At 39.8% G+C, this 12,595-nt stretch overlaps 1 protein-coding gene across 1 annotated transcript in view; it reads right to left on the bottom strand.

Moving 5' to 3' along the window:
• Positions 1–12,595, bottom strand: part of LOC146752321 (cytosolic carboxypeptidase 4-like) — a 97,191-nt gene that overhangs the window by 62,386 nt on the left and 22,210 nt on the right. The window contains exon 2 of the mRNA XM_085532021.1: positions 1,076–1,205. Within this exon, the coding sequence (XP_085388147.1) occupies positions 1,076–1,205 (130 nt within the window). The remainder of the gene's footprint in view (positions 1–1,075; positions 1,206–12,595) is intronic.

The following is a 12,595-nucleotide window of genomic DNA, read 5'->3' as shown; positions in this document are numbered from 1 at the left end:
AAAAATCAGTTTACCACGTCTGACATACTGCCTGTGAGTGAGAGACATGATACGATCAATAGTCTTACTTCACTCAGCAAGATGAAAACTTCCACTGGGCGCATGTTCAACTTCATGCATCTGGATGTGACAGGGATGGTTATGATAAATTTAAATTAAAAAGGCCCAATACGATTAGCACAATAAAACAAAACTGATCAGATGTAGCTCAAAACCCAAAGAAAATGTAGGTGGAATAAACTCTCAGATACAAGCTGAACTTCCAGTAGATTCCTTGGAGTGCAGAGCTCGATGTCAGGGCTGTCATTTAGGCCAAAAATAGCATATTTCCACAAATATTCACTTAAAGAAACTCACAGACATTTTCACCTTGTCTGAGGATTTTCTCATCAAGACCAGAGTGAACAGTGCATCTTAGGACATTTCCTGCCTAACTGGGGCTATAAGAAGCCAACTTGCTGTTCCATCCACTTCCATTCTGTTCATCAACATTTGAAACCATCAGTGTTTTTTTTTTATCCTGAGGTCTCAGAACTATTCATTCTGTTGGGCATCAAGACCGAACAGATGGGGACAGATCCCAGACATATGCCAGTAGTATCACCCCTCATGAACTTCCGGTAGTTCCCCCAAAAAGTCATTTTCTTCTCACTGAAGCAGCAGAAAAGTTCAACCATTTTGAAAGCTAACTTGTGTTTCTCTGATTGCACAGATTGCTCCAGTTTGGGCTTTTGCATGATCCATTCAGACTATGTCTTCACAGAATTTCTCCTGTCATTGCCAGAAAGATAACAATAACTTACTAACAATATCTAGTTTAGCTGAAGTACTTTGAGGATACTAAGGAGCTGTAAGGAATTTGTATTCACTCTGCAGGTGCACGAAGACTCTGAAGTTTGGAGTTGGTTAGAAGATTCAGTAGATAACCCAAGACTTTCAAAAACACCCCACAATGATGAAAGTATAGCGGTATAGTATGCTTTCCACATCTCTAACCATAAAACAGGGCTGTTGACACAACTGCAATAATCCATCTGCGTGCAATAACCCATAGAAGATACAGGGAGTTACTCACCACAGGGGCCCGGTTGATGCTGCGCAGATAATACAGAAGACCTTTGGTGTGGTAAATTGTTGGATGGAGCTGAGAACTGGGAGTCAGCCACTGCCTGTTCAGATCATCTCCACTCAAGGAACAACGGTGGCTGAAATCACAAAGCAACACATCACAAACAAAAGTTGATTCCAAAGAGTTCCTGATTCTGGCAAGACCTGGCACAAAGATGGGGAATGCCAATTAAAACACAGATCAAAGACTTTTAACACTGGGTTGGAATGAATCAACAGTCGGTACATTTCAGAGGTGCGTACCACCATGCAGATTTTATCATCCCCTTTCCTTCCAGAATTCAGACAGTTACAGCCCTGAAAATAAATGCAGATTTTCCTTTACTTAAGTACATACACAATCAGGACCACTTACAAACAAAATTACCTTCGGAAACGCTCTAAATTCTGCGCTATCTACAAAACTCACCCAGCTTACGTGCACAGCAAAGGCTTCTCAAAACCTCCACAGCAAATAAGTACATCCAACTCCTACTCATTCTAATTGAAGACAGGTGCTTGAATCTCTTCGACCAGCCTGAAATATGTATGCACTTAAATGAGATGAGCTGGATATCTCATTTAAGCTCCTCCGCTCATGAGAAATGTAGCTATCTGAAGCACATCAAGAAGATCTTGATGCATGCTACATCATTATGTGGAACAATTACCTAGATTCACTGCAAAGACTGGATAAAAAGCTAAATAAGGATCCTAGATTTGCACTGAGAAAGTGTTTTCATTAGTTGGATTGAAAATATTCTGCTCCTGACTCAGTGATCAGTGAAAAAATCTGCAGGATATTTGATTGTAAGGAGCAGCACATCATTGTACAATTTTGCAGAATCTGACTAATTTCCCTCATTAGTGATTGTGTGCACTGCAGAGCCTAATTATTGTAAGTACTGGACAAATTTCTAGCTACAGAGTTACATCCAGCTTTGCTGTTCCAGCCTCCTAGTCACAGAATAAGTACAGATGTATTCCTGGGGACACAATCTGGCGGTCTGAAGATAGAATCTCGCATTGCAACTGGGGTGCATTGCATCCAGCGTTATCAGTGAGCCTTGCAAATAATGCTTGCAGAAAAAAGGTCTTAAGGCTGGAATACTTCAAAAAATACTAGATACAATGGAGAACTGGTTAAGAAAGGAAAACAAAGAAACAATAAAATCCACTAAAAATGTCATACGTTTCTAATGGAGAAAAACAAGGTCTCTGATGCCATCTTGGGGTTTCTGGCAACATCACAAGACTCATTCTGACTTTACTCTAGTTTCAGTGTTACCTGAATTCCCTTTTTTCCTCATAACCCACAGCTGCTACATTGCTCATTCTGAAAGCTGAAAAATATTGCCAGTAACAAAAGCATGAGAAGTCACTGAATGCTTCTACCAAATATTCTATGTAAAAACATGACCGTTTCTGTTATGTTTCTTAATAGCCCTTCAGGCAAAGTTACCTGCAGGCTCACCTTTCCTGACCTGCAAGAGAACAGATGCTCAGCTGAGATTTACAAGTGTATTTCTGCCAAGAACTTGTGTGCATACACAGTTTCCTTCCAGCAGGCGTAACTCCATTCTAAAAGTCACTAAACAAAAAGCCAGTTTGTAAATATATATATAAATTATTCTTCTTTCTGAACACAAGAAGAAATTAGATGTTCTCTTAGAAAAGGAGGCAAGAAAAACTAATCGATCCTGTTGCATTGCAGTGTTTCTCATTGCAGCATTAGATTCTGCTATGGACTGTGGTCTGGAATGTAGGGCTGGTTCACAAGCACATCTTGTACACAGCATGCTGACATGTTCATAGGTCACAGTACCCTCACTCTTCAGTCTTTACTCTGCCCATGTTGCAATTTACCAATTCCATCATTCTGATACAAAAGGAGGTTCTTCCTAGAGGAGACTCTATGACAGTTCAATTGCCCCATGACATTCACAGGCTAATTTATAATGGAAGGAAGGTAAAATCTCACCAAGAAGGCAAGAACTGGGAGGCAGAGTTCAGTTTTGTCCTCCAGTGATTAGTATCTTCGCTCATTCGAATGACCTTTAGATATTAGCCCTCTGCCTGGCAGCCTGTAGCCATAGCTCTGAAGGAGATGCAGAACTTTAATTAAATTATGAGACACTGATTTTTCCAACCTCGCTCACTCCCTCTGACCATACTGTTATAGGCTGTTTATTTTTGGAGATCCCCACCAGCTCTGTTCCCTTGCTCCTTTCCTCCTTCTCTTCCTCTCCTAATAGCGATGACATTCGCAGATAATGGTTTTGTCCGTTATGCTCTGCATCCAAGGGTGAAGGTAAAATATTAAGCTGATTTCAAGTGCTGATAGCAAATAAAGAGACTGGAAAGCTGAGACTGGCTTTCTACATTTGGCAAGATTTAATGAAATTCACTTCTCAAACCAAAGGCATTTCTCACAACGTAGTTCCAAGCTACTGTATTTGCTTTAAGTGCTTTATGTCTTCTCTCCTTTGCAGCATTAGTGAGACTACGTGACAGCCTGGATGGGACTCCCAGCAGCTCAAACCAAGTGATGAAAATGTTTGCCACAAGGAATTCCAATAGAGTAAAGGAAACCCCACCTCTACCTCTAAACAGATTACCCGTAATTAAATTGTATTTCTCTTGCTCACAAGTCTGATGCTTTGGATTGAACTTCTGTTATAGCTCTACCTCCTTTTCTACCTTTAAACAGTTCTTTGACGGGGGTCAGCATGTGGGACAGCTGTTAGCTGCCTCCTGGGGTACTGCTTGACTACCAGAGCACAGAAAAAAGGAAACTATTTGCTCCTTTGTTCTACATAAGAACTGAAGTGGCTCCATTAAACGTTCGGCCACAACCTTTGAGATACACGATCCATTAGTGCTACTGTAGAAAGGATCAGTTCCACAATTTGAAGTAGTTTGTGCAAATATCACACATCTCTCCCACCAATCAAGACCAAACACTTTTGACCTTCTCCTCCAAGCAGACTCTGGGGCTGTAACGTTTCTGTAAGTAGTTCTAGAATAACTCAGGAAAAGCCACAGAGCTGGTAGAAGATGGGACCCTCAAAGCATAACTAAGGTGTTCTAAAAACGTACGTAGCCAGAAAACACTGCCACAGTGATCCACAGCAAAGCACCCAGCACTCACAACTGTCTGAGGAAAGAAACGCTTGGGTTGTCTGCCTTTCAGATATACTAGTGCCATGCAGCCCTGGAAAATGAACAGAAAGTAGTCAAGCCCACACCCTGAAGCAAAGATTTGATGGAACACGCTCAGCTCTCCTGTGACTGGCTGTGAGCAAAGAAAACTCAACCACAGGTGAATTTGTTGATGACTGTTGGTTTCAAATATCAGTACACATCATCAGTAATACTCCTGCACCTCTGCAAGCCGCACCTCAAAAGATGTATAAAGGCAGGTAGTCATTCTGAACTGCAAATGGGAGAACTACTCTAAAAAAGCCAGATCCTTAACATCTCAAATTGATACACCACAGTCATAAAGATGAGGTTGAGTTTTCTCTTCTGAATACACAGGCAGTAAATGCACTTCTAAGAGAAGCATTAGACCTTGCTCTGAAGGCAGGGACACCTCACAGAGAGTTAATGAGAAAGAGGTTAAGTTGCTAAAGCACGGACCTATTCAGTTAAAAACAGAATGATATTTTAAGTCTGTTTGCAATTTTAAGACCTTGCTTTTAATCTTGTACCTCGAAGTCTGACATCAAGTTTTAATGAAGATTCATCCTCTTTTTTTCTCTCACCCTTAGGTCTGCTTGGTTTAAGAGCAAAGCAAAAGATCCCTGAGCGCCTCAGCTTCCAACTGTACTGAATTCTGAAATGTCTTTGGACTGGGAGACATGAACTAGTCCTAACCCAAGGCTGATATTGTCAACAGAACCCTTCAGTTGGCTGCTGTAAGACTGGTTCGATGCCCTGCATGGAAAGAAAAATGAGAGGGGAAAAAGAGAGAAGGGAACACATGGGGAGGAGAGGGGAAAAAAGAAAACAAACACCAAAAAACAAAACAAACCAAAACAAAAAAAAAACACTAAAACAAAAGGGAAAAGGAAATATGAAATAAAGACATGGGGGGGATAAATGTAATGCACAAGATATTAGACCAGGAAGAAAGCGAGAAGTGGAAAGAGAGGAAAGTCACTTTTTAAAGAAAAGATGTTGCTGTGCTTGGAAGATAAAATGATTCAAAATCTCCTGTCCATTACAGATAAATGGAAAGACAGGGCCCATCATATCAAATGAATGATGTCAGGACTGATAATAACAGCACCTGGGGCACAGTGAACTATGAAATCTAAAGGGATGCATTGTGTTTGATATGTAGAGAGCAACATCACCATTCACTGTGCATCTTAAAAGCAGACAGCAGTACCAGCACAGGATAAGAATATCTATAAAGGAAAGTAGGCACAAGTAAACATCAGGATGCCGTTGAACAGCGTGTGGCAGCCTCAGACAGACACAGCATGCTGGACTTATAAATAACTACTGCTTACCCAGGATGGAAGCAAGAGGAATATTTGCATTAAGGTGTTTTGGTCTTGCAATTAAGAAAGCTCAGATCAACCTGAGATGTGAGTACATGTGGAGAGGGCAGGTGGAATCGTGAATTTTCTTGATTGTTAACCTTTTCAGAGAACAAGGCAGTGATGTTGGAAAGCAGCAGAACCAGTAAAGCCCTCCCTCATAATTAAAAGGAAGATGTGACAGAAATAGAATTATTTTTTTACAGCCTGAAGTCCATGCGCTGGAACTGACTACATTCACCATACATTTATTCCATGGAGATGCTCATCCAATGCCATCTAGTCGTTGCATTACAGCATTGCCCTGCGATGTCTATGGTCATTCTAGAAACAGGAAGCCCCCACAACAACAGCAATATTGGAGGCTTTAAACTGTGTGCAATCCAATGAAACACCAGCTTATGGCAACTAACTGTCTTCCATTTTCTGAAATATCTGCCTTAATTGCATTAGAGAAATGTTGAAGTACTGAGTACTGCTTCGTAGAGCTCTTCATATAATCCATTTCATTTTATAGCAGATAAATACACAGATAAGCACTACAGGACTCTACAGCTGGAATCAAAGATGGGGAAAAAGAGGGCAAGGTGTTTTCCTACTGTGCTCTGGGCTGCATCATTAATTTCATAGTGAAACTTCTTTCCCATCATTTAAGTGAGCTGCTTAAAGTTCCCTCTGGGATACCTCACTTGGGCATCTTGGCAAGCCACGGGGTTTCACTGAAGAAATGTGATCCCTTCCCCATTTACTTCAAGAAACAAAGGGGGCAATGTTCTTTCTTTGTTCAGGGATTGAAGTTACCAGATTTTCATTTGTTCACAGTGAAATATAGGTGAATATCTGCAAGGCATATATACAGGCACCAATGACCAAAGCAGTTTCCATCCACATTACTGCAGCTAACAATTCACTACTGATCATAGCTTATCTCTTAGATGACACTCGTACTATCTGGCTGCCAACCAACTGAACAAGGCCACTGGAAAGATCCTGACCACTTTAGACCACTGCTGCTCAAAGACTTTTCCATTTCAGCACAGATTAATGAATCCATGATGTGTTGTACTTCCTCTTGAGCAAATGGTGTTCTAAAGCACCACTCCATCAGCTTCTTCTTGCCTACCCACATCAGAGCATTGATGCTAATTAGCATAACGAGCCTTCAGAGTTTCACCTTCTACATCTGACTGATTTTTTTTACAGTGGACAATTCTTCCTTCCCAAGATAAATGATTTAGTCTGTGCTTTCTCCTTTTGGTCCGTGTAACTGTGTCTCTGTCCTTGTTCTGATAGGAGAGTTCCTTTTCTCTCAGCGGACACATTTCATTAAGCCGCACTTTGTCACAAACCAGTTAGACACAGAATGAGATCTGCATCATTCCCAGCTAACACTGTCAATGTCATAATCAAATGAGACAAGAAGTTCACATGACCTACTGAAAAGGTGAGTTAACAGCCTTATCACAGCTAAACTACCTCCTCAGTTCCACATGAAAGGACGCTCATCAGATTTCTACTATTTTAGCTGCAACAACAGTAACTATCAAATATGAGAACAAATTCACCTGCAGTTGGTGACACTTTGCACTGTCATTTATGAGGAAAATGCAAGTTATGATGATCTGTACTGTTTTGTGGAGGAGTAAATAAGGATTCAGGAAGCACCTAAAAACTGAAAGTTTCTTGACACCTACCATGAGATTGAGTCATCTTTAGACCCTTTTTGCAACAACTTCAAATACTTTCTCACTGGTAAGAAAGCCCAAAACAGAATTTTTAGTCACTAGTTCTGACTGGAAAAAGTAATTTTCAACTCAAGATTTTTCTTTTAACAAGTACCTGCTTCCTGCTGGAAATCATAGCTTTTCCTCAGCTCATTCTCTTCAAAACTTGGAGTTTTCCATCAAAACTTCAAATTGGCCAGTTCAGAATGTTAAACTGTTTAAGAGATGCCCTCAGCATATGGCAGAATATGTGCACTTAAGGATTCTAAGGTACTCATTCTTCTCTGCCAAAGCGCCTCTTTGTCTGGGCCACGTGTCCTACAACACAACTTAAAGCGCTGACAACACTAATTCAGTAAGATGCACAAATTAAGATGCAGCAGGGGAGGCAGGTGAAGCCAGGACAACGGGACAGCCAAGCAACTCCCAAATGGCACTGCAATGACATTTCCAAATGGAAATGATGTTTTTAAATGGGAAGATTTGGCTCCAATTTTGACTATTACTCATTGAAAAGCTTAAGTTTACCATGGGGAGAAAACAGTTCTTTAAGACAGCCTCATCCTCCTACAAACTCTTTCAGCAGATCCTAATTTTGCAGGCACAAATATTGAAAAGTGAAGACACTCATGCAACAAGGTAGCAAATCAGTGAAAAATTAAGACCAGAACCAGAGGTTTCAAGACAAAGGACTGAATAACTAACATTTTACTTTTGAAGTAATGTCCTTCAGCCTGCTTCTAAGTCTTGCATTGTTCACTTTCTTAATTTAAATATGGTTTACATTCATATACCTGAAGAAAGGTTCTTAACTGACTTAAGCTAATTGCTCACATATGGATTGCATTAATTGAGTTGATTTAAATATCGGGTAGTTATATCAGTGCAATCTCCATATACAAATGAACACTAAGAAATACATTTTCCAGATGACTGTTCTAAAATTTAAACCCAACTAAGTGACACATAAGAGCAAAGTGTGGCATCATAGATCAATAATAAGAACTACAAGCAGAGCCTTGCGTAGAGGCCAAGAATAAAAAATAAATAGAATGTGCAGAGATACCTTCAGATCTGTTCAATTTTCCTAGGATCCTTATGCAGCCCCATAGTCCAGTAGGTAGCACTCATTCCTACAGGCAAGAGCGAACTGAAGATGTTAATTAGAATGGGAGGAAAAGACCTCAGAACAGATGCTACGAATCAGAAATATTCTGCTAATAAGTTATAGAATAATTGGAGTAATCCAAAAACATTGTCAGTGAGTGCTGAAGAACCGTTGCACTTTTGTTTTAGTAATGAGAGTAATGAAACAAACACTGCACAAGGACTGTGGTCCAAGATATTATGATACAGTTCCCTTCTGGACCATCACTAACATCATCCTGGTCTAATCATGTTCAGCATCATCTAAAAGGTTTTGTCCAGCTTGTAACATCCCGCTTCCTGCTAGTCATTGATCAGGACATTGTGCGCCTACCTCAGAAGACAAACCAATTTTGGAAACCTAGAGTCCCTTTTCAGTTTGGGGCCTGCAAAGATCTGTGTATCAGACTTGTTTCAGCAAACTGACAGCAGCACGAGCAGAGATCTCAGTACATGAGACTGTGATGTGATTTATGCTGGAACTGACTGCAGGTTGACATATATGAAGACATACTATACTTCCTCCATCAGTAAATTAGAGTACTGACAAAGCACCATTACCAGAAATATGCTGAGCGGTAGCTTATGAAATAACACAAACCCAAGAACACAGTTTGTCAACCACCCTCTCCATGGCAGGCACAGTTAAAGAAAGTAACACTAGACTTTGCTAATCACTCACATTGGAGGAGCTTTCCCTTCTTTCTTCCTACTTTTCTCCCTTTCTTTTTACAGTCACGCCTTAAAACCAATATGATTGTGATCATATTGCTACTGATGCCTACAGCTCCACTGGAAATGCCCGCTATAACAGGTTATATACACTGTTGTGTGACGATGCCTACTAACTTCACAGGCTACTTGCATGACAAATACAATCTCCCCGCAATGAAGTAATAATTCCTCACAGGTTACTCAGCAATCATATACATGAATGCAAGCTTTTCCCCTTTCTGAACACAGAATTTCCAGCTCTGCCTGCCTAGTCCACTGAACAGTCACGAATTCCTATGAAACAATTTGATTTCTTTGCAATAAGTGTTCCTTTCTGTAGAGATAAGCAATAGTTACAGATCAGGTCTGTTTGCAATACAGTTTCCATGTCAAAATAGGAAAAAAAGCCAGAGCAAAACACTGAAAAAACAACAAAAGACTTATTTTCAAGTTATGCATTCCACCTGACTCTGAAGGGAAATGCATGTCTTCTATTGAACTAGACACGCATTCCATGCATCCTCAGAGATCAGGCAACCGCTGCTCTACCATCACTAGAAAAGCATCTGAGGGACTGATCTGTCACTGAGCAGAGTGAGCAGGCACAGATAAGTAAATCAGTTTGGGGTTATATCTGCAGATGCACTAAGTTGTTTTATTTACTTTCCCCCTATGCTTATGCACTACATGACTTCAAAGCTCAACTGAATGCTAATTCTGATACGAAAAGATGCACTAAAACAAATTGCACTTACGTAACTGCTCATCCAAGCACAGTGTCTCTGGGCACTGCACAATAGTAAAGTTAAACGAAGCATTCAATACCCACTTATTAAAATAAAGTATTCACTGGAGAAACCTGATGGGCTTGTAAATGTCTGCAAAACATTCAGGAAAAAAAAATAAAAATTAAAATATCCATATAAAATGCAGTAACTGATAAAATCGCTATAAAACAAAACAAAACAGACCCAATTCTCCAGGGAAACTCACATAATGGTGAGATTGGGCCAAGTGTTTAAGAGATGCCACGCAAGTGGTAAGTAAAGCTGGCACAGAAAAGTGAGGGCGCATAGAGAAAAATGAAGACTCCTAAGAAAAAGGATTTGAATTTGAGGGGAGATCTGCCTTAGAAACCAGGGCAAACACATTAAGTGCAGCAGTTTTGCTGGAAGATTCTAGTGGAAAAAAACAAAAGTCAAAGAAAAACTACGACAGTAGATAGGAACAAATGTAAGCGGTTCTTATATACTTATGTGAGCAGAAATCTAAGCTGTTTTTTTTTTTTCCATAGCAATTGGCAAATTTTAATTGGGGGCTCGTACGATCAAAAAAAAATCCCTCTTGAAACAGATTTGTAAAGTGAAGTTACTTGAATTCTGAAATAAATGACCTGATTTTTCAAAATATGGAGCTACTCATCACTGCCTATTGAAGTTCAATAGAATTGCAAGCACTCAGCATCTTCCAAAGTCAGGAAATTCTTAACTAGCTTCCTAAAACATATTGGATCAGGGCAACTAATTTATGGTCCTTACTATTCGTTTTTATCTCTGTTCTTCAATTGAATCAGGAAGCTTTACGTATCAGAATATATCAGCAATATTCTAGAATGGAGGACACAGAACTTTTCCAAGTATTTTGGTGAGTTTCTGCATAGCTCTTCCTTCCCTTCCCTTGTTTTTAATGTATTGAAGTAGAGGAAAAATCTCTTGAAGGGTAATGAATTAAGGATATTTGGGCATCAATGGGTTTGAAGACACTTATGAAGAAAATCAATGATCGGCATCCAATTCTGGTAATAAAGCACTTAAAAAACTTTCAGATTAGAAGCACTGTCCTGCGTCAGTGAGTCAAAACCTCAGGTTCTGATCAAAAGCTGAAATAACTCACGACATAGCAAAGGGCAGCACAGTAAGCTCTCTCATTTAGACATGGAGAAAAGGGTACAAGATAAGAACACTAATAGGACCACTGGATCATTATAGCTCTTCTACTTCAAAGGTCCATGTTTAAAAGCTGATACAGTGCCACTAAACAACATGTGTCTGCTGGCTGCTCTACATGCTCAGTCACTAAACAAGGAGTAGGACCATACTGTCTACCTTTACTTAAGTTAACGACCGAGCACTACAGTTTTCTTCTCTCTAATACGAGAAACAGTTTTCATCACCTCATGGGTAAAGCAGGGTTTGCCCATGATTCTATGTTTTAATTCTTGATGGACCTTCCAGACCTAACAGGTGAATAACAGTACTGATTTATTGCTAAGTGCATCATACAGGGCAATACTACTTATGCCACGAAGGAGAAATTGTGCTAAGCACCAACTTTAAACCAAAAGAGCTTCAAAACTGCCTTCTAAAGACCAATATTTCATCACTGCAAAGAAACAACCTTAGACGCAACTTCCAACCATATTTTTCAGTGGAGGGCATCCATAGCATTTCTATCCACAGAATGACATGGAAGGGAAGTACAGGGGAATAAAATTCTCTGTTTGAAGATGGATTTGAAACAGAAACACGCCATGTGCTTAGAATCATAAATAGAGGCAGGAAGGCTAACGAGGCTCTGGAATATTTCTGATGTTATCTGATAGTGTTTTTCTTTTCTGAATTTCTCCAGGACTCCTTGTACTTTGAGCTATCCCGCCCCTCTCAGACCCAGGAGAGATTAAAGACTCAGCTGCATAACATTTAATCAATACCGATAAGCTCATAGAAATATCCTCTACAAAAATCAATGTGCAAATTCAAGTAGGCCATTCTGATCAACTGGAATAAATGTTGCAAATTATTTTGACCGTGGCTGTAAAAACACTGAGGAATAAACACCAACAAAGGAAAGACCTTAAGATCTAAGTTATCTTTCTCCTATATATATAAACAACGTAGTTCAGCTGTTACTGTTTGAATTTAGGTAAATTAGTGCTTTCTCAGCTTCTTATCTTTATAGTGTATTTGTAAGCAAAGTCATTGATTGCCTGAAGCAGAAGACCTAGAAAAAAACTTCAGCCTTCCACCTTTCTTGAACAACTTAATTCCAAATATATATAATTAATAGTGCTATATAGTGCTGTGAAATGCTAAATATCTTTAATTCTTCTTAAGGTGTAACACTTTTTTAACCTCCTCACAGTCTGAGCAGCAGTTCCTTAGTGGTGGATAGCGTGATAGACGCTTATCTCTAGCCCTGAGTGCTGCAAAATACCAGGAACAGAAAGCTAACAGAGATAGCAACAAGGTAAAAAGAAAGAGGAAGAACTAGGCCTTATAGAGCTCGTTTCTCACACAGCAAATCTGTTGGCCCCAAAATTATGCTCATTGAATGGCAGCACTGAATGTATTTCTC

This window comes from Coturnix japonica, unplaced genomic scaffold, assembly GCF_054131305.1.
Source record: "Coturnix japonica strain WE unplaced genomic scaffold, WE-NBRP24 Scf046, whole genome shotgun sequence".
Taxonomy (NCBI): Eukaryota; Metazoa; Chordata; class Aves; order Galliformes; family Phasianidae; genus Coturnix; species Coturnix japonica.
This window is presented reverse-complemented; position numbering and strand designations above follow the sequence as displayed.